The sequence below is a fragment of the Fringilla coelebs genome, assembly GCF_963513975.1.
Source record: "Fringilla coelebs genome assembly, chromosome: 10".
NCBI lineage: Eukaryota > Metazoa > Chordata > Aves > Passeriformes > Fringillidae > Fringilla > Fringilla coelebs.
In genome coordinates this window covers 9,725,205-9,747,995 of record NC_140036.1, presented here as the reverse complement: position 1 = coordinate 9,747,995, position 22,791 = coordinate 9,725,205, and the positions used below count along the sequence as shown (strand labels likewise).

The 22,791-nt window shown below is 40.1% G+C and overlaps 1 protein-coding gene across 1 annotated transcript in view; it reads left to right on the top strand.

Moving 5' to 3' along the window:
- Positions 1-21,350, top strand: part of COL4A4 (collagen type IV alpha 4 chain) — a gene marked incomplete at its 3' end in the record, with an annotated part of 56,015 nt that extends 34,665 nt beyond the window's left edge. Inside the window, exons 28-46 of the mRNA XM_084212190.1 lie at positions 226-387; positions 1,029-1,199; positions 1,954-2,097; positions 2,480-2,587; positions 2,840-3,018; positions 4,087-4,150; positions 4,662-4,736; positions 4,878-4,985; positions 5,290-5,397; positions 9,285-9,356; positions 10,138-10,266; positions 12,056-12,163; positions 12,688-12,843; positions 13,484-13,582; positions 15,339-15,470; positions 17,396-17,512; positions 18,233-18,421; positions 20,192-20,478; positions 21,087-21,350. Coding sequence (XP_084068316.1) covers positions 226-387; positions 1,029-1,199; positions 1,954-2,097; positions 2,480-2,587; positions 2,840-3,018; positions 4,087-4,150; positions 4,662-4,736; positions 4,878-4,985; positions 5,290-5,397; positions 9,285-9,356; positions 10,138-10,266; positions 12,056-12,163; positions 12,688-12,843; positions 13,484-13,582; positions 15,339-15,470; positions 17,396-17,512; positions 18,233-18,421; positions 20,192-20,478; positions 21,087-21,350 — 2,672 coding nt within the window. The remainder of the gene's footprint in view (positions 1-225; positions 388-1,028; positions 1,200-1,953; positions 2,098-2,479; positions 2,588-2,839; positions 3,019-4,086; positions 4,151-4,661; positions 4,737-4,877; positions 4,986-5,289; positions 5,398-9,284; positions 9,357-10,137; positions 10,267-12,055; positions 12,164-12,687; positions 12,844-13,483; positions 13,583-15,338; positions 15,471-17,395; positions 17,513-18,232; positions 18,422-20,191; positions 20,479-21,086) is intronic.
- Between the last annotated feature and the right edge of the window lie 1,441 nt (positions 21,351-22,791).

Below are 22,791 nucleotides of genomic sequence, written 5' to 3'. Positions count from 1 at the left end.
CTTCTGTACATATAGATGAGGGTTTAATTTGTATTTGTTCCTTAAAGGAAGAAATTCTCCACAACAGCCAATTCTAAATTGCGGAAAAGCATCACTTTTCACAAACTATGCAAAAACTAGAGGATAAATAAGATACTATATTAACCTCCCATGTGCATTTCAAAATTAAAATTAGGAATTTTGAGGGACAGTGAGCAATGGAATTAACAATTTTTTTTTTTCCAGGACAACCTGGTACCCCAGGATTTCCAGGTGCCAAAGGTTTTAGAGGCCCAGAAGGTGATGTAGGAGCACCAGGCTGTCCGGGCTTCCCTGGCTCACCATGTGTCCCAGGCTTACCAGGACCACCTGGACTCAGAGGTGTCATGGGCCTGCCAGGACCTCAAGGTACACAAGAGCCATCAGGTTGCCTCACAGCCCTAAGCTTTGCACATATTTTCTGCCAGATTTCATCATATGATTTTTGTGGCTGGCATGACAAAGGTTGCCATGGAGGCTGCTCATTACTGGAGGTGTACATTATGTTTTGCACAGTTCTTTAAACTCAGGGAATGTAGACTGTGCATCTCAGGTGTATCCCAGCTTCCCTTTCCATGCTGTTCCTTAACTGGCCAAATCACAGTGAGTTCACTATAAGTAATAAACAAAGAGTTGTCTCATCTCTGTTATCCTGAGTAACTTAACTGAGCTCCTGTCACTACTGTGATGCTTTTATCTTCCTTATTCTTCAATGGAAGTGTTATTTAGGAAGAGCTAGGAGAATATCTATCAAAAGTATTTACAAATTAGTAGGGGTTTTTCCACAGTGCTCTTCTATTGTCTGTCACTAAAGAAATACAAGAAAACAAACATTCCATTGAAAAATCTAGGCAGGGCGAGAACTCCAACATAGTAAAAAAAAGGTTTCAACTTTTGCCATGTTTGATGATCTTCAAATTTATACCAAATCCATCACTTTCTACTTTTTATATGCAATTGTGTAACTTTTGCCTGCTTTTACATACATAGATTAAAGTTGTTTTTCTCAGGCTTACCAGGCTTTAAAGGTCAGAGGGGAGACAGGGGCCTGGCTGGGCCCCCTGGAATCAAAGGTCTCAAAGGCTCTCTGGGCTCACGAGGTCTCCCAGGTCCTCCAGGCTCACGAGGTCCCCCAGGACTTCCAGGAAATAAAGGACCTGTTGGCTTCCCAGGAGAAACAGGTATGTTGAATATCCTGCAGACCACCTCTCCTGTAAGTTCTCTTGTAGAGGGAGCCCTTTCTACTGATGTTAAGGTTAGCAAGTAGTTTGCACCCACCTCCCTTTCCAGCTTCAAGGATAAGACTGAGCAGGGTAAAGTCAATAACCATAGAAGCATCCCTTGTTCTCCCTCATATGATAAAAACAAAGGGATGAATACAGATGCATCTTGGTGCATCCTGGTGCTTTAGTTGTTTTACAACGCTGACGTATTTCTATACATTATTCCCTGACTATTTGTAATGGGTTGTAATATGCAATAATAAGAGGAGTATGTTTAGGGTTAACAGAAAAAGGCTGAGGTACTTAATGCCTTCTTTGCCATGGTCTTTAATTGCAAGCTCAACTGTTCTCTGGGTACCAGCCTCCTGAGCTGGAGGGCAAGCACAGGGAGCAGAACAAAGCCCCCATAATCCAGTAGCCACATGCAAGATCTGGTGGTGTGTTGGGGAGAACTGCTTTAGGAGTAAGGGTAGCCTAAATCAGCAGGGGCTGACTGCAGGTAGGGCGAGGCAATTTGCTTCAGTAGAATCAGGGTTTCAAGAGAAGTCAGACCTTGGCATGAAGCCATGCTCCAACTAATGGTTCTCAAGTTCTGCTGATTTCCTAATGAATCCTTCTAAGCATCCTGGTTTTGCTTTTTACTATTCCTCAGAATATGACACTAGCAGTATAAGCAGACTTAACATGTAAATAAAGCATTTTGTATTACCAGGAAGCAAAGGCATTCAAGGACCCCAGGGATTCCCGGGACTCCCAGGAATACAAGGCCCAATGGGAATCTTTGGTGTAAAAGGTGAAGAAGGAAAAATGGGTCTACCTGGGCCTAGTGGAGAATGTGGAGATATGGGAATAAAAGGTTTGTAAAAATCCACTTCACTCTGTAGTTATATTGCTACTATGTTTAGTTTTGTTACTACTGTGTTTAAAATCTGTTTAATTTTTTGTAGGAAAGAGAGTAATCATCTGCAAGATGCAATCACAGGCAGCCCAAAATTGCTGTCTTTCATAATTACACAATCTTTCCTAATTCTTCTGATTTAATAACACCTGGGTTATGACTGAATAAACAAAAAATCAAGGGAAGGATTGCAAATTCTGTCAGCAGTGAGCCTGCTGAGAAAACTGAGAATCACATTAGTATTTGAAGACTTTCTCTATTAGGAAAGTCACCACTCAAACTGATTTTCAGGACATGTCACTTGTGGGGATATATTTACATTACATATGTTACTTCCAAGGTGAGAGGGGGCCTCCAGGAGACAGTGGCTGCGTTAACCTCCGTCTTGAGAAGGGCCAAAGGGGGGACCCAGGGTTTCCTGGGGAGCACGGACTGAGAGGTGAAAGAGGTAAGTTCATGAAAGCCCTGCATACACACACATTCCTCTTAAATCACTGGTGGTTTTCACAGTATGGCCTTAGGGCTGCAGTAACATCCAGCCACCATGCTGTGTTTACAGGTCCCTAAACTGGCTGTATAGTTTCTTTGGGTTTTCACTAAGGCAATACACCATAAGTGAAAGCATTGCCATATTGAAAATCAGCACAGACACTGGGGCTTGACTTGATTGGTCATTATCTTGTTCTGCAATCAACTGCAGGTGAAAAAGGCAATACTGGCTTCAGAGGCACACGAGGATTTCCAGGAAAGAATGGTGTTCCAGGACTACCAGGTGACCAAGGTGACACCGGAGTGATGGGGTTTCCAGGATCACAGGGTTTGCCTGGACCAAAGGGACTTCGAGGAATGACAGGTTTTCAAGGAGAACCAGGTGACCAGGTAAACAGAGTGGTAGTGAAGTATCCTGGACTTTGCAGTTATCTCCTGCCTCTAAGAAATATGAAGAAGGGTGCTTGTACTGTACTCACCCATTAGGTGTTCCCTCTGAGAAGAGACAGCCAGTGTAGTAGGAGCTGTAAATTCCTTAATGAAACACCTCTCTGCCTTGGTTACATTTTAACAGGAACTGTGGTGGGAGTTAGGAAAGGACCTCTCCTAGCTGCCTGTCCTGATGTAGTGCTTTGCCACGTGGTTGAATTCCTGGCTCCACTACACTTAATAGGGGGGCAAAAACAGATGCACAATCAAGTTTTTAACATTATTCTTAAGAACAGACTGACAAACCGCTTACCACAGAGATCATAACATAGCAGCAGCACAATTGTACAGTTAAGATGGAGCTGCTTCTTCATATCCTGCTGTGTGAAGTGACCAAGGCAACAGTCAAGACAAAGCAAGTCATCTTTGCCCCAAGCAGAACCCAGGCAAGCAGTGTTGCTCAAGAACAAATACACAAAACCACACAAACATTTCATGCAAGGTATAATTCTTCACTTCTTGTATGCTGGCTAGGTAGACAGTGAGATTACATAAAGGAAAAGGCACAGTTATTTTCTTGGTAAAGGGAAATACTTTTGCTTAGCTTGTTTAATTAAATTTCTTTGTTGATTAAAGTTCATTATTCAAAAAGAAAAATAGGGAAATCTACATTTTTATTGTGACATCACAATATTTCTGGTTAATGTTTATAGTAAATTCTGGGTAACGTACAACAATATTTGATATATATTTTATGGTACCTTTTAAATCAAATTATTTAAGCCATCTATGGGGAAATTAAGCTGTTTGAGCCACGAATGAGAATAACTTATATAAGTACAAATTCAAAATTATTAGCAAGTCTAACCTACAATTTCTTGTTGTTGGCCAGTGTTGGACATGCAACAAAGACAAGATTTTTTTTGTTGAGCTTAAGATATAGTTTTGCTAAGAGAACCAAATGCTCCTGCAGATTATTCCTGCTACACATATCCTATGTCAAAATTTTTTATTTTATTTTTTAATTAGGGTGATGTTGGCTTACCAGGAAACCCTGGTTATCCAGGACTGACTGGCTCCAAAGGATGTAAAGGTAATGAGTTTATATAGACATGCTGTGACTAGAGCAATATTGTTAGGATATATGTGGAATAGATTGTGAAGACTCACTAGTAAATTATTTTCACTTCTGTCCTATTTTCCTATAAAACATGGGTGTAATTAGAAACAAGTCTTACTTACCTGAAGGCAAAAGTTGCATTTCAGTATATTCTTTAACAGCTTATTCCTTTAAAATAGGTATTGCTAATTTAGAAGATAAATTCCTGTCAAATTTCATAGAACTTAAAAATTCCATCAAAACCATGTACAAATGCATTCTTATGGATATGGAAAATTTTTCAAATCAAATAAGACAAAATGCAAACATAGTGAACTGTCATAATTTGCATGTGCCAAAGCAATTCTCATTTTGGGTTCTCTTAGCCCCTTCTGTAGCTGTTTATATCTGTTAATGACTTTCCTGATCTTACAAAAGTGTCCAGCTTTGGTTTTGTGGAAGGAAAGGATGCTTGTATAAAATGGAATTAATTGTACCTCAACAGGCAAGAGAGGTGACCCAACTCCTCTGCTTGGTACACAAGGTCAGAAAGGGCCTCTGGGAGATCCAGGATTGCCAGGTACCTCTGTTTGACTGAAGACAAAACTGGACTTTAAAATTAATTTTCTCTAAGTTTTGTTAGAGGGAGCTCTGCTCCCTGTCCATTTTGAGCCATTCTGTAGCAATTGCTGCTGCTTTTTTTTTTTTTTTTTTCTTTAAGGACTTCGTGGATTTCCAGGAGAGAAGGGTTTACCAGGTATCCAAGGACAGCCTGGAAGACCAGGCTCCAAGGGTGACCCAGGAGATCCAGGGCCACCTGGATTACCAGGTAATGCCAGAGTTTAAAAAATAGTGCCATGGAATAGCTTGAAAGATATATGGAACAGGAGAAGGCACGTGAGGAGGCTGGAGAAATCACAGGTCATACAAAGGGGGGCATTGAAAGTTATTTCTGTACTATAGCAGCAATTGTCTGCTCCATCTCAGAGAGCAAGACCCATCAATTTTTCCTGCATCCCCAAACACGTGCAGGTACTGCTGTTAACACAGCTGTGCTGCATAGCATGGGGGGGAAAAGAAAAATCAACAGTTTAATAGAATTACATATTCACAGGGGTTTCTTTCACTCTCAGGAGCTACAGGTCCTCAAGGATTGCCAGGAGAACCTGGAGAAAAGGGGAAACCTGGAATTTTGGGACATCCAGGATTGCAAGGGTTACCTGGAACCCAAGGCAGAAAAGGTAAAAATATAAGAATAAGAACATAAGAATAAAAGAAAAGGTAAACAGAATATACAGTGCCATTCTAGTGGTAATGTGACAGTACCAGACATAAATACTCTCTTAGTAGTGAAAATGGAAAAGGCCTAACTGTGACTGTGATTTGGATTCTGTGGTCTCAAACTGCTTAGACTTAGGCCAGTTCCCGTTACCTTTGATAAGTAACAGATATGCTACTTTGGAACATTGGGCTACAATCTAAAATGAGTAAGGAGGAAGGTAGAAATAGAGTCTGGCTTAGCTGATGTAACCAAGAGCAGAACTTTAGGTAAGAAAAAGGAGTTTGCAGTAATTCAGTTGTTTCACTTCAGTTATACTGTGTTCTACATTTTCACCATGGAGTGCCACTGTTACTCTGTAAACCCAGCAGGCTGCTATGACAGCTTTGTTTTTCAAATTTGTTTTAACAAATTGTGATAACTTGAGTTGCATTCATTTTATTGTTGGTTTTCTTGTTGCTTGTCTGATTTTGGAGTATTTAGCACAGAAGTGTTTCTTTCAAATCCTAATTTACATTTCTTGCCATGATTGTTGTGTTTATATTGAATATCAGTTCATCCATACAATTGTTTTTGTTGGGGAACATTATTAACTTTTACTATGCTTAGAATTCAAATGGTAAGTTGAAATTGTAAGTTATTAATACTCCATAGAGAAAGTTAGCAGCTCTATATCCTGTGTGTGTTATAGTGAGCCTCATAACCAGCTCCCAAACAGGAAGAAGATCAGTGACCCGTATGCAGAAACCACAGTAAAGAAACACTTGGGGCTATAGAAAATGGTTAGAAAGGACAATAGATCTACTTTTTCAAATTCGGCTTAAGGACAAATTGAGAAGGTTTCTTACAAGTTACTGAAAATCCAAATGAAAAATGGAAACAATTTATGATTGCTTGCAGTAAATAAGCAGTGCTGATTTAAACTGTCATGACAGATTCCCTGCTGGTACATAATGTGCAAGAGAACATTTCAGTGTTGCAAGCAATATTTGCTGTAACAAAAGCAGAGATCTGCAGTGGCAGGGATGTCTGAAAGGGGTCAAAAAAAGAAAAAAAAGCATTCTTCTGCTGCAAACTTCTTCATAATTGATGGGCTCTTTCCTTGTTGCCATAAGACACTTCTTTACTATATTGTGCAGAAGTTATCCCAAGTCCTGCACAGGAGCATGACATTAACACATGTCCTGCAGAGGAAAACGTTTAGTCCCAAGTGACAATTCATTAGAGAGCAAGTTGCCTGCTAAGCTGAGGATTCTGTGTATTGCCAGCATAGCTGAAAAGAAGGTTAACACCTTTGAAACTATACTCAGTAATAAAAACTAACTGGTATTTGTATTCTAATTCAACTGGATATAATAGATCTTGGTGCTGGTTTTCAACAAGTGCTGGTGCAAGCATTAGAAATGAAATTAATAATTCAGAGCTAAGTACATGGCCTCGTTAGTCTCATTGGTTCTCAGTTACATTGAAGGTCTTGTGCCTGAACTTCTAGATTTTAAAGAACTTCTAGATTAAAAAAAAAATAATAAATTAAACATCATCTATTAAAGCATAACCCCGTTTTCTTTATTACAGTTGTTTTACTAGTTAAGGGCTTAGCCTGGCAAGCCTTACTTGTGTGAGTAATCCTTGATGGAGCAAGTAATACTCAGACCATCACCAGGAGGACTTGTGTGAATAGGAGCTGAATTGGGCTGTACAACACAGAAACTGTGGTTCATTCTCAGGTCAGCCAATTCAGCTGTACCTAGAAATATGGGACCATAGCAATCCAAAAATCTAGAAGTTAGAAGTGCTGATATTATAATGGATTGTTGGCAAATGTGTCAGAAATTCCCTGGAAAGCAAGTAAAACCAAGCCATCAATCTTGCCAGAATGAGCCAAAGATCAAAAAAAGTTTTAAATGGTGACCTTGGGGCCAAAATTAGTTAGGAGTTCTTAATAATTTTAAAATACCACTGTTAAATTCCCCAAAAGCAACTCTTACATAAATTTTAAAATGGGAACATGTCCAAAGCACAGGAAGGCTACAGAAAGCAGGAATGAAAATTAGAATGTCATGAAAAGTTAAAGAACAGTTAATTAAGGTCATAGAAGATATTACAGGTTGGATTACTAGTATCCCATGTTATAAAGTGGATTACACAGAGAGTATATTATCAATGTTTTGCATTTCTGGATTTAAGTTTTTTTCACACTGGTGTTTGCTACACACTGGAATTATTGTTTGCAATTCATCCTTTGTTAAATTTTAACTAAAATAATTCTACAGTTTCTCAGAACAAAGCTATATGATTATAATTTTTGGTATGCCTGTTGGCGAACTCTAGGGCTTTTTTATTTTTCATTCTCAGATGACCCATCTGAACTAGGGACACTAAATTTTGCAGGTGAAGCAGTTGATGAAGGGTATTTTTGTTGCTGCTCCTACAACAATTTGTCTTTGCCAAATTTGACCAGTTTATAAACTTTAAAAAATATATCCATTCTTATGTGCTTAAGTAGAGCAATAAATTGTCCCAAGATGCCTGCTCTGGATTCATGGCAGATTGGTGAGCTGCAGGACATGCTGGGATGAGCACAGGCACCCAACAGAGAACCTACATCTTCTGTGCCAGGAAGGAGCCAGAGGAAAGGAGACACAGATAATTCAGACTTGTGGGAGAAACCCACTGCAAGTGGACTGGGAATCCTGCAGAGCAGGGACAGGAATTGATGGGGAAGGAAAGAAGGCAGAGATGAGCAGCAGAAGTTGGACAGGAGCAGGCACTGACAGTATCATTCAGCTCCCTGATGATCAGTGTCCCTCTCGGGAGCAGGAGGCATCCCAAGTCTGTTCCTATCTCTGAAACCTCTTTGAAACCTGCCACAAATAACCCATCAGTTTTGCCAGACGTGTTGCTATCACCAGGAGACAGACTGCTGTCTGCACTGAGGAAGTGTTCTCACATTTGATAGTTTATCTATACAACCAAGGAACTAAAAAGCACTGATGACATGGAGATATTTTTTACCCTCAACTGCAAACAACAAACACAACCTTAGATTAGTTCAACTTTCTTAAAAATGGATTAAAAAGTGCCATCTATTGTTTTATTTATCGTGTTTTAGCAATTTTCAAAAAAGCACAAGTAATAAAGCAAAAGCTATGCCTGACTACCACAAACACTCAGCCAGTGCTAGTAGTGAACATCACTAGTGACAGAGCTGCTCTATATACTACCATGTGTCACCAGAGGTTTCAATTATAGATTTGTTGTCTTCAAAGATTTTGTGCTGTTCAGATCAAAGAGCTTTTGTAATAGAGTGATGCAAAAAAGCATAGTTTTCTGTGTGAAATCTGCAGGACCAGAGAAAAGAAGCCAAGTGGAAAGCCTCTTTTTGCTGCAGCTGGGTAAATTGCACTTCTATTTGAACAGAAGCTGTAAAGAAGTTCCAGCTTTACAGCTATCTTAGGTAGTGTCTGTATTCCCATCAGTGGCCATGAAGTGGTAGCACAGTGAACTTGGGAGTATCAACCACATGTAGCAGTAGCAGTCCAGCCACTGACACAAGGTTCTCTGTAGATTAGCCCATAAACTGCTAGCTGCAGGATGGAAGTATCTAAAGGATTAAAAATTGTCTTTTCTGATTGCTTTGATGTGAAACTCTATTATGACTGCAATTTTTAAACTTTTCACTTTTGCCTTTCCAAAAAGACTGCACTGCAATGTGATCTCATCTGCAGTTGCCAGCAATCGAATTCAGCCAATACCCCATCTTGATGTTGTCAGATTAAAAAAAGGCTTGGTTTTTAATTGTGACTGTAAAGGACTGCTGGTCAGTCATACCTGTGTAACACCTCTCAGGTCTTCCTGGACTGCCTGGACTGGATGGCTTGGATGGACTAAAAGGTCAAAAGGGTTCTGCAGGAGCTCCAGGTAAAGATGAGAAATAACTGGAACAGAAAATCTTCTATATGACTGTGCAAGGAAAGGTGCATATTATTTTGGTGTTTGCCTTGCCCAGAAGATATCATTAAGGCTCAGACCAAACTTTCAAACAGAATCTAAAGTATGCTTAATGGCACACCTGCAGTTATTTGTGGGGAAAATGTTCAAACTTCCATTATTCACATAATTTTGTTGGAATGTTTCAGAGCTGTTTATAAAATTAAAAAGTTCAGTGCAGATGATTCAAAGGAGAGCCAAGTCTCGTTTTTTTAAAAAAATGCAAAAGATAAAACTAACAAATTAAAAGGAGACTTATGAAATCTCAGCTCCATTTAAAGTCCATGGTAGTTATGCCTCAAACTTAAGAGGAACATGGATTTCACTCATGCTGATGTATTCACAACTTTAAAAAGGTGCTTTTGAAGCACTGTTAAAAAACAATGCTTATAATCTATCTAAAGATTGCACATATGTGCTGATAGAAAATTAAATTTCAAACCATGCAATCAATTTACATTTCAAGTTACAATAATTACACCATATATAATAACCTCTGAAGAAGAGCATTCAAGCAAAAAGATTACTTTTTTTGAAAATGATGAATTAGGGCCAGATTCAACAAAACTCTATCCAGCTTCCAAGAGAGAACCAGAAAAACAGCACTAGGCAACCCTTGCAAGGAGGAACATCTGCAACTGGTATTTCTGTTCTGCACATCTGTATTTGCACTCTCTGTGAGCTTTATGTACATAATTGTTTTCTTATAAAGGTCAGAGTGAGACAGGGCCCCCAGGATACCCAGGAGAAATTGGACCAAAAGGAGACAGAGGTGAACCTGGATGGCCTGGTATTGCTATTCCAGGCCCCCCTGGAGAAAGGGGATTCCCAGGATTTCCAGGTAAGAAAAGGTTTTCTCCAAAGCGCTGCTCTGCAGTGTCAAAATTAAGCTCATACTTAATTTCTTTTTCTAAAGGCTCCAACTCTGGTTAATATGAACATTACTCAGAAGATTCTTTCCCTAAAACCACTTCTGCTGTAACATGCTGATGTTTCCTGGGTAGAGATACAGGGACTCCATAATTTCTGGTTTATGTTATAGGAAAGAATGAAAATAGAAAATTATGGACTTGAATATACTCAGGAACTGCTAGGTAGGGTTGCCACTTGGGAAGAAATTCCTGAAGAAAAAGACTGCAGAAGGTCTGGCAGTCCCAGAACTATAGTGAATCTATCAACTGTTCTGATGTAATTGCAAGATAGAATTGCTTCACAAGATTGCAGTGGTTATTTTAGAGTTTGGTGATATAGGAACTGCACAGAAATGGGAATACACAAGTGTTTGAGAAAGGGTCACTGAGCAAGTGAAGAGACTGCAGAGAGAGGGGGAATTGCTTTGGCTCCAGAACAGAAGGCCCAGGGGGAGTTTATTAATGTGTGTAAATACCTGATGGGATGGACCTGGAGACAGTTCCTTCATAGTGATATCCAGTGAGAGGACAAGAGGGAATGGGCACAAATTGACATACAGGACATTCTACTTAAATATAAGGAAAAGTTTTATTTTCCCTGTGAAGGGAATTGAATATAGGAACAAGTTGCCTGGAAAAGTTATGAAGTGTCTGTCATTGGAGATACTCAAACCCCAGCTGGACAGAGCCTGAGGCAACCTGCTCTAGCTGATCCTGCTTTGAAGGCAGGGCTGGTCTAGGAAGTCTCCAGAGGCCCACTCAAGCCTCAGCAATTCTGTGATTAGAAGTGACATCGGCTTTATGCTGCCAGACCTTGCCACAGTCAGATAACACACGGAAGAAAAATAGCAGGAGGTGAAATCTGGTGAGATGAATTATTGTAAGATGAAGACACAATCATTTTTCTTAGTTTGGTTACTAGTTTGTGAACTGGAGGAGTCAACAAAACTGTGCTGTTGAGGAAAAAAGAGCAGGTTTAATTCTGAGATGAATTAACACTGCCTGACATAGGATAGATGAGGTCTCCAATAGTTGTGACCAGCTTTGACAAATAAGAGAAAACTCACCAGAAAGTAAATGGAAGGATGGGGTCAAAAGAAGACTGAAAAAACTAGATTTGTTTTTTTTGTAGAAAAGAGAAGGCAACAGAATGCAACCCACATGTTAACAAGCTGCAACTGTTCAAAAGTGTTGTGCAGAGAACTCTGCCTGTCACAAGTAAGGGGCATAAATGCTTTATTGTGGAAAAATCTAGATTAAAGTTTAGGAAAAAAATGCATTTAAGGCTAGTAAATTCATCGTGTTCACTGAGGTTTCTAGGATTAAGTGCAACTCCCTTTTGCTAGGAACAATCTGTGAATACTTATCCTGCCCCAGGCAGAATTTCTCAGTCCCCACTCACCTTACATTGTTACCATTTCTCCCCTTGCTGGAATTCAGGAAAACATGGCTCTCCATGGTAATGTGCCAACATGGGATGATGTATTATTCAGGTTACATAGATTTTATGGGAAGAATTAAAAATTTAAAAAGATAATTAATATTTTCACTTTGACAGGATGGCCTCATTAGCCTGGGGACTGGTATGTTTGGTATACAAGTGTGACCATACATTACCTCCATAACTTCTCATGTCAGCATTCTTTTACTTACTAACTTCTGTCTGTAATGTAAAAAGAAGAACCTCAGATTTTATTTTTTTTTTATGTGATCCCTTAGGTAGAAGAGGACCTGTTGGACCCATGGGACCTATCGGAAGATCTCCTGATAGTGCCTCCCCTGGTCCTCTGGGTGATCAAGGATTACCTGGTTTAGATGGCATTAGAGGTATTAAAACTAAAAATACCAACTTTTATCATGTAAAAAACCCCTGTGACTACTATGAATAACAGGGTTACTGTGTGTGAAACAATGTATAGAAGTGCATAGGAATAAAGAAACCCATCACTACCTCAGTGAACACACAGAGAAGTGAACACTAGGTAGATAACCAACCAAGGACAAAATGCAGATCTCCAGATTAGGCAACACAGTAATAAAGCTATAAGATACAAATGTAGAGAAACAGTATTACAATGAATGTACCAGTAACTTGCTGCCTCTTGTGCTTGCACAGAAGTTATTTAACTTTGGGAACTATTCCTGTCATTGTCTTCCTTGGACAAAGGCTAACACTAGTATTTCCAGAAATATGCAAGGGGTGTCCTATATCCTACACAAAAAAAAACCCAACAAACAAACAAAAACAAAACACGCTAGAGGAAAATAAAAAAAACCCACCAGCAGAACATGGCTATTTTTAGATGTTTCTACTTTGTGCATACATTAAGAATAAAGTTCTTTTCCCATAGGTGATCCTGGGAATCCTGGTCCTCCTGGAGAGACTATCTTTGTGCGAGGAGATCCAGGTGATAGCGGCGTTCGAGGGGCACCAGGTAATCCTGGGCCACGAGGACAACAGGGAGCCAGAGGCCCTCCAGGGAGCCAAGGAAGAGAAGGCCCAAAGGGTATGGTCATAGATGTTTTTAAGTTCTGTGCGCACTTATTCCCAGCCCCTGTGACTGAGCCTTGTGCCCAGGGGTGGCCACTGGAGATGGAGCTGGGCAGAAGGGGTGGAGGCTGGACATTCCACAACTCTTCCTGGTTACCTACAGATACAATGGGGTTGGGGTAGAAGGTGAGAGTAGAGACAGAGAGAGAGTATAGACATGCACTGCTTCACAACAGCTTGTTGGAAGACACTTCTGCCACTCTGAGAATAAGACAGTAAAACATTTGAGTTTGCCAAATAAGCAAACCATGGCTCCCTTTTCAACGGTCTTGAGAAACTATGGAAAATGCAGATGAGTTTGAACTAACAGAGTCTGACATGTGCCCCATATCAATAACTTGGGGCTTTCAACAGATTCTTTAGTTTGAAAACAGAAATCTACACTATGACTTCTTAGTTAGATACTCTGCTTTTTTCACATACTGTAGAGAAATCCTGTCTACGCCAATCACTTCCAATCTCTACCAAAAGAAATCATAAGTCAGATCCAGACCAGAGAAAGAAGAAGAAATGTGTATTTTTTTCTGTGGCACAACAGAGTTGAGGATTCCCAAGCATCCAGACTGCATTTTATTTTTGTTTGGTTTTATTTCCAGGTCCTATGGGGGTCCATGGCCCACAGGGTCCACCTGGTGCTTTAGGACAACCAGGAGACCAAGGTTTTCCAGGAAGACCTGGTCCCAGAGGTCCCACAGGTACTTATGAACCTGTTGCTTAGTGTCATTCAACTGTAACTGTGATCCTTCAATTCATATATAATCATACTAATGTTAACATGCATGCAAATAATTTAAACAATCTCAGAAAGAAAGACCCCTGCAGTTGCCAACTTAAATGATTTCTCATTTGATTAAAAATTTCTGAACTATTTGTTTCTAATGTCACCTCATGTAAGTGATTTCAGTTCTCATTCCATTCTTTACTCTAATTTACATGCCTGAAACTTGCTTCCACCTGCATCTCAATGGCCACAATCTGCTTTCCATTTTTCAAATCCTTCAGGTTTCATAGGTAAGTTCATGACTTTTGATTATTGTTCTTTTCATGGGAGCTCCCTTATATATAGAAACATTCAGCTCTTATTAGAAGGTATCCTTGGTATGGTTTCTAGGAATAGTAGGTACTTCTAGCAGGACATAACTCTAATACATATTTCACATAAACAGCACCAATGTAATGAGAATGCTCTGCTGAGAACTCTCATGATAGGATGTCAATTAGACTTGTGAAACATTTGTTTCTAGTTCTTATTTGGTTTTTTTTTTTGGTTTCACACAAGATGCTTTCTAACCAAAATCATAGCAAAAGCTTGACTCCTAACACTGGATTGCTACAAACACTGAACTTTCCATCAGACTAAATGTTGATCCAAAATGCAAACAGGCAAAAGCTGCCAGTAACTTTCAATATATAAAATGTGACCATTCATTATTATGATTATTATTACTTCAAATGGCTGTAATGGGCTAGCCTTTTTGGCCTGCCTATTGATGGCTTTGCAGAAACAAAATAGGCAAAATACTGCAAAATGTTCGGTGTGCTAAGGTGTTTGCACTGAAGCTTGGGTAGGTAGACTTTAGGCTTTAACTCAAATCAGTTTGGGGTGCATTAAGACTGAAGCTGTATACCAAATATGTGAAATGTAGAATCATTGAATTAAGCTGGAAAAAAGCTTCAACATATCAAATCCCACCATTAACCCAGCACTGCCAAGGCCACCCCTACAGTATGTCCCCAAGTGCCACATCTATATGTCTTTTCAATGCCTCCAGGGTTGGTGACACCACCACTTCCCTGGGTAGCCTGTTCCAGGGCTTGACAGCCCTTCCCATGAAGACATATTTCTTAATATCCAATATAAGTCTCCCTTGATGAAACTTAAAGCCATTTCCTCCTATTTCTTGGGAGTAGAGACTCTCTACAAGCTCCTTTCAAGTAACTGTGATAGAGCAGTAAGGTCTCTCCTTACCCTCCCCCAGACTAAATACCCTCAGTTCCCTCAGCTGCTCCTCACCAGATTTGTGCTTCAGACTCTTCCCAGCTCCATTGCTTCTCTCTAAACACACTCCAACACCTCAATGTTTTTCTTGTAGTGAGAAGTCCAAAAACTGAATACTGGATTCAAGGTGCAGCCTCACCAGTGCTGAGCACAGGGGAACAGTCACTGCCTGGTCCTGCTGGCCACAGGCCAGGATGCCACTGACCTTCTTGCCCACCTGGGCAAAGATCACAGACCAGCTAACATACACTTGCTAACACTGGCTTGCTACACTGTTAGTACTGTGTTAAAAGACTAAGAGTAAAATTAAAACAGTAGGACTCAGTTATTCAAGATTTTTAAAATACTTAAAGAACACTCTTGAAAAGCCAAATCAGCTACCATTTATGTTGACTTATTGCATGGGAACCATTAGCCAGTCTTGCAATTCACTTTCCCATTACACATTCCAGGTGACCCTGGTGAACCAGGGAAAGTGGATGATTCATGCCCTACAATCCCAGGGCCTCCTGGGGAAGCAGGGCAAAGAGGAGAGGATGGCTCTGCAGGATTACCAGGGCCAATAGGCCACCCTGGACCCCAAGGTAAGCTCGTCTTTTGAAAGCTTGGATGTTCTTCTCAGCCATTTAGACAACAAGTTGAAAAGGGTCAGAATGTCAGTTACTTCTCTGCATTTTACCCTCTCTCTTCTCCTTAAACACTTAGTAACAGTCTCCAGATGCACATAGTGGGCTGGTTAATGTTGAGGATGATGGATAAATGTAGCTGAACCAGGCTGTTTGAACCTGCCTGAACTACATTGCCATTTCCTAGGCCAGGCAGGGCAAAAGAATAAGACACTCTTGAGAAAAAATTCTTTAAGTATTATTTTTCCTTTTTCCCCAACCAAGTTATAAAGCAATGCCTCAAACCAGCCCTGTGGTCTAGACCTATTTGGAGGATGTTTAAAATGTACATGCTTTAAAATCTAGCAATAATTAATCCAAAGCTCTGCTAACCAAAGTCCTAAGAGGACACTGAAGTCAGAGAAGTGGTTACAATAGAGGTGTTTATCTGTTAGAACATGAAAAAGTTACCACCAAAGGAAACTGACCAAAGAGATCTTAAAAGGAAATGATGAAATACTGAAATGTTCTTCTGACAGATGAAAAGAAAACAAGGGTGATGCTGGTACTGGTGATCCCAAAAAAAGAGGCCAGCATAGGCTGTATTGCAGAGTCTTCAGTTTAGATGGTGGAATCCCTTGTGATTGTCCCCAGGAGAGTCCCTGCAGCAGTCATTCCCATCATGAAAGGAAACAATGCAGTTTTCAGTGAACTCTCTAGTTCTAGCTATCTTAGTTGATTTGCCAGCTAAAAGGTGTTTCTGGGGTTACACAGCTGTGTTTCCATTATATACATCATTAAGCGTTTTTGTAAAACCAGGTGACGCAGTGATACACATATTTGCACTGGTTTTATGAAAGAAATAAAGAAATAGTAATGCTTTTTCCTTCATTAGATGGGAGAATCCATTTTTTTCCTGGCTTGGAAGGCAAATTGTAAGTTTTATTGGCAAAAGCAATGGATTTTATGAAAATCCCTCAATGTGCTTAAGCTTTGGAAGAATAACTCTGCAACCAACATAGAAAAGCTGTTAATTTTTTTTTACTTATTCAGACTTTCTTAGTAAAAAGTAATAAAGGGAAGTTTGAATGCTGTAAGACAACCTTGAATTACTCAGTCTGCAGGTTAAATAGCAAAGTCTGCAAGCAATGGAACACCATTACTGAGAAACAACTGTGGTGGGTGCTAGAGAAACACCCTCATCTGAAAACTGGTTTTTATCAAAAGGGGAAAACCACTTCTAAGTGCAACAATACCTGATAAGTGTTACTTTGTTCAATTCAGATTGTTTTAGGTAGCCAGTGAACAGGCCCATCATTATCTGCACACTACATGAGATGTATCTTTTACTGTCACGGCCACACCTTCCTCCCTAATGTATAAAGTTCATGGGCATGTGAGAAATAAAAAATGAGGCCATCAGGAGCCTAAAAATGTCCAGTTCTGCAGTCCCTCTCTGTTCTCTAAGTACTCCAATACCTCCCTTACTTCAAAGGGAGTTCACTATGTGTTCTAAGACTTTGCTAAATGGGGTTCTCCAACTGACAGCTTGGCTTGCCTCAGGAGGAGTTACAGCTCATTCCATGGTGCAGATCCTGATGGCAGTTCTGCACAAGGCTTGCATGCTAATGTTTGTTAGGAAGTGCTTTGATTTCAACTGTAAATCACACAAGATCTCTGGAGAGGATGGAAAACTTTATCAGGAGCTGCTGTTCCTAAGTCATACCTCTGAGTACTGCTGTGGTCACAGGCTGAATAAGTGGTGAAGAGAATTCCCAACAGAAGCAGTTCTGCACCTCCCTGTCCTGGTGTCTATTTTGCTGACTGGCCCTTTGTGTTTGGACAATGCAGAACCTTAAATGCAGCCCTAATGAATGAAAAGCATATACTTTGTATTTATCTAGGCATGAAAGGTGAAGAAGGATCATATGGCCTGCCAGGTCAAGATGGGTTACCTGGGGCACCTGGACCACCAGGTGACCAAGGGAGCCGAGGAGAGCAAGGATATGCTGGGCCACAAGGTAAGAATGGAGCGTGACTTTGGTGGGGGGACATGTGTGAGATGATGCACAGACTCGGTTTTCTCTCTGCTCCCCCAGTTCCCACATGGATACATCCACCTCTAGCCTGAGATTCCATGACACCTCTTGCTCCTTCTCAGTTCAAGGACTGATCGTGACATTCGTGAATGATTTCATAGCAAGACCCATTGGAAGAAAATTTATCTTGGCATCCATTATTAAGCAGAAAGGCAATTAAGCACCCGTGCTCAGACAGAATATATCAATAGACATGCACCTGTGAGCCAGGGCTAATGGGGCAACTGTCTGGGAGTAATTAAAGTTGTATTTTACCTGTGACTACTCTCTAATAAATTAAGGGTTTAATACATATGCAAGCAAGGGGCATTGACTGTTACTGCAAGGATTCAAATTCATTCCAAACATTCTGTTCATCCTAGTGAGTAAGTCTGGGAAATCATTGCCCACTTCAATTCATTTCCTAATCTATACAGCACAAGACAGAGGCACAATAGAAAAGCCAAGTGCCAAGCATTCAGTGGCAATCTAGTTCATTTCTCTCCCAGAAGAAGGATTACAGAAGTCTGCTTGTATCTATATTGCCAATGACAGCCTTGAAGTTGTATTATATTCAGTTGGGAACTTCTTATTGAACATTTACACACAGAAGGCGTGAACTATGTATTTTATACAAGTAAATTTCTTTTAATTTTCTCCAAGGTCCACCTGGCCAGACTGGTGTCCCAGGACAACCAGGCCCCCAAATTAGATCTGCAAGTGGATTCTTGCTTGTCCTTCACAGTCAGTCAGACAGAGAACCACTCTGCCCACAGGGGATGCCAAAGTTATGGACTGGCTATAGTCTGCTGTACCTGGAGGGACAAGAAAAAGCCCATAATCAAGATCTTGGTATGTATTGTACATAATTGCTCTCCAGCTAAGGGATAATAGGGTGTTATCTACACAAGGAAAGACAAGTCACATGGAACAAGCTATAAAACTGTCAGCTACTTATTTTCTACACTAATTCACACTGATGATAATGAATTTGGTTATCCTGCCCTATTGTCACCCATTTAAAATGGCTTTCTGCTGCTCTGCAATTGAATGCAAAAGTATTTCTAAATAATTTTGACTTCAAGTTGGAGAGATGAGGGGTTTATTTCACTTATCCCAGCTCACTTTAGGCTGTCTTTGAAGTCACTGGAGAGATTTTCCTAGGTCAGAAATCTTATTTGGCCACTCTGAAACAACTCCCTGGAGGATCTCCTCCCTTTTTACTGTAGACACAACTTGGGAAAGAGCTGGTTAAGTTGGGTAAGTACAGTTGGGCAGTATAAGTAAGCTTTACAAGTAAATTATGCATCATGTGTACAGCAGAATCCTGTGCTTTTCAGAGTCAGAAGTTAATATTTTTTGGAAAAGCCAAAGCCATACTCCTTCCAGAGATAGCTCCTTTTGGTGCCTTGGGTCACTTCTTCCCTGTCTTATACCATTCTGACTAAAATTAAATGTCTAAATAAGCTGCCTGACTTGCAGCCTGAGGAACTGATTGGTGGCAATTTGCACAGAAAAAGTTTCCTAAATTCTTGTTGACTTGTTATACAAGAGTCAGAGAAGTCTCTGAGGAGGAAAGATCAAGGACCTAATCAGCTGAATAAAAAAAGAAGTGTTTAAATGAGCAATAAAAAGAGCTATTTTTAGAATAGCAGTGATGTTTTAGAATTTTTTCACTATTGTGTGTTTGGCATTTCCCAGGAGAGCCAGTTGCTAACAGAATGCCTCATAGCAGCAGTGAAATAAGATTCAAAGAAAATCCTGTGTGATTTTGCAGCCGTTTTCCCTACTCAGGCTGCTCTAGATCCTTCATTAGTACTGGAATGAAATATTATCAGTGATGAACAAAACTGGCTTCTGTACAGAAATATCACATGTCTTAATGAAGGTGTTTGGGTTCGGAGACATTACAGAAATAACACTTCAAATACCAAGTTCAAGGCAGAACTTTGTGCAGTGATTATTGCTAACTCAATAGGCCATCATGAAACTGTTCTAAATTCAGTTCGGGAAGAAGTTCATCACAGAAGTATGCACTGGTCACTTCTTGGTTCCCACTGATATCTGCCTGTTGAGAATTTTGCAGGATTGGCTCTGCAAAATCCATCAATCCTTTTATTTCACTCTGGGAGTCTGTGAAACCTTTCTGGAAGGCAGTAGGACAGCTACTGGGTTTTCAGCTTCATGGACTGCTAGCAACGGCTTGTCATACTTCACAAAAATGTTTCTATTTCTCAGCATTGTCACTTGGTTTCTCACTGCTCCTAATGAGTTTGTAAATAGCTGATCTCCTTTTAAACCAGCCACCACCTCTTGCCTAATTTATTTTTCAGTGTTGGCACAGCTAAGAAATTTGTTATCATAACTGTTTCTCATGGTGATAAACGACATCATGTTTGAATATCAGATTGACACAATTAAATATTATTGGTCAAAGGAAGATACTGGTAATAGGTTTCTGTTTTTCACGTAGACATTTTGGTAAAGGGCTTGGGAGGTTTAACATCTGTGCATTACCTAAATCCCGCTGAAATACCTAGTTTTGCAGCAACATTGGCCAGAATACAATTTTCAGCTGACCTAGGAAGTGAAATAATTGGCATCCCTTGCTGTTATTTTCAGGTCTGGCAGGGTCCTGCCTGCCTGTGTTTAGTACCATGCCATTTGCCTACTGCAACATCAACCAGGTGTGTTACTACGCCAGCCGCAATGACAAGTCCTACTGGCTGTCCAGCGCCGCCCCGCTGCCCATGGCGCCACTGTCCGAGGAGGAGATCCAGCCCTACATCAGCAGATGCGCCGTGTGCGAGGCCCCTGCACAGGCCGTGGCATTGCACAGCCAGGACCAGTCCATTCCCCCCTGCCCACCCAACTGGAGGAGCCTTTGGATAGGATACTCTTTTTTGATGGTAGGAAAGTGGGTGCATGATTATATAGATATGTTTCTTTCATCCAGCTGTTGTATTCTAAAGGTTCAAAGATTTTTAGCTCTGAAAAGTAAATTATTCAATGTCCAGCAAACATTAAAGAGGAAAATTCACAAGAAACAAGACATAGATCAGTTCCAAATTGCAGAACCTAGCTGTAGCTACATATACTGTACTCAGAGACTTAAGATACATTTCTTAAAATAACAAAGGTTTTGCCTCCTTGTCTATAATAAACAGTGGGATTTTCATGTACAAAGACACAATTTTCAGAATTAGAGCTCCAGTCTTTTTAATGCCATCCTCAAGTTACATTTGCAGCAGTTTGGATAGTGGCATCATTCTGAATCAACCCAGACTACTCCTTCCTTCAGTTTGATAAATCCCTGAAAGTTAAGTGAGCTGGCTCTAGACTTTGGGATTAATTTATTACAGAGCAAATTAAAATTTTCTCCAGCAAGAGAATCTTACTCCAATATAAGATTACAAAAAACATCACATTTAAAAAAGCAAGTAGGGAAAAAGACAGATGAACATAATTTACCTATTTTTCATGCACTCCTACCAAGTTGTCTCTTTGTTCTTTCCAGCACACTGGATCTGGTGACCAGGGTGGTGGACAGTCCCTTATGTCACCCGGAAGCTGCCTGGAAGACTTCAGATCAGCACCATTCATCGAGTGCCAGGGCCAGCGGGGAACGTGCCAGTTCTTCGCTAATGAATACAGTTTCTGGCTGACCACCGTGATGCCTGAGCTGCAGTTCGCATCAGCCCCCCTGTCAGGGACTCTTAAAGAAGGACAAGAGCAGAGGAAAAAAATCAGTAGATGCCAGGTATGCCTGAAGCATGGCTAAGAAGCAAAGCAAAAGCAGGCAGCTACAGAGGGAGGCTTAGGGGAGGATGAGCTATGTGCTAAAGGTTTAAACAGGAGCTGTGTTTCAATCTGTGTCAAAGTGTGTAGCACTGTTCTTTGTTGGAATGGAAAAATGAGACACAGATGAGGGATGTGCTGAGCCTCATCCACCCATGTACACAGGTCCACAGGCAGTAAAATCTCGTGTAAAATAATTAAGAAAAGACAAAACTCTGTGCCATTAGAGTCCACTGCTGTAAAGTACAGGGAACAAGGTGAGCTTGGAGGATTTAGTCAAGTTGGGAAGACCAAGGACACCATACCTGTTGTGTAAGAGAATGGATTTCCTGTCAGAAATGGCATTTACAGCAGGAAGAGTATGTGCATTTACATGGCATATTATAAATATTTATCCATACAGATAGAAATGAGCGAAGATATAAACGTCAAAGCCCTGTAGCTGAATTTCCCAAGCTAAGGAAACTTTGCACTTGCTGTTTCTGAGGGAAGGGAAAAATGTAATTGTTAAAAAATAATCTAATAATAAACAACAATGAAGATCAAAGTCTTTTACCACTGCAGTACTGAACAGGACTGAAAGAACTGTTAATTGGGCTTTCATAAACAACAAAAAGCTGCAAATCCATTTAACAGGAGATTATGTAAGAAAATAAAATTAGCTGCGATAAATCCTTAAAAACCTGTATTTATATTTACAATTAATTTCTAAGAGCAGTTACATTAAATTATTAAACTCTAATCCAAGTTTCCAAAGAAAGAAATCAATTTCTAATATTAATTGAAAAGAAACAGTGACATGGTGATAAAATGGGTGAACTTATTGGAGTGATGAATACAAGAAGTGTTAGGACAATAAACTGCATTCATTCTTTGCTTCTTTGTTTGTAAATACACCATGAAAAAAAAGAATCATCACCATTAAGATCCTTATGGAATGACAGCTCTGAAGATCCTTTTTATTTTTTAAAGCACTGATTGTAAAAAAGTTCATATCCTAAAGCACTAATCACCTTTTGAAAAAATGAAAACACATTTGGACCTCCTTCATTCATCTGTAAAATCAGAACTATGCAATGGTTCTATACCATGGGGAAACATCTGAAAACACCGATTGCAAGTAGAGAATCCATCATGCGCAGAAGGGCCACAAATGACCCTTTTACCACTTAAATAAGCTACATTTTACTAGAATGGAATCAAATGCTTTTTCCAGCACTTTTCATTTCCATTTGTGTTCACTGAGGCGCCCCCAGCAAAAAGATTTTCAAGGAAACTGAATCCTCATCCAAGGGTCCTAATTCAAAGTAAACTCCCTCTGAAGCCATCACGAGTACAACAGGCTGATCAGCCAATTTAAAAGCTGGATACACAAACTCAAAGAGCAGGAAAGACAGACATTCCAGGCTCAGTCAGAGGATAAG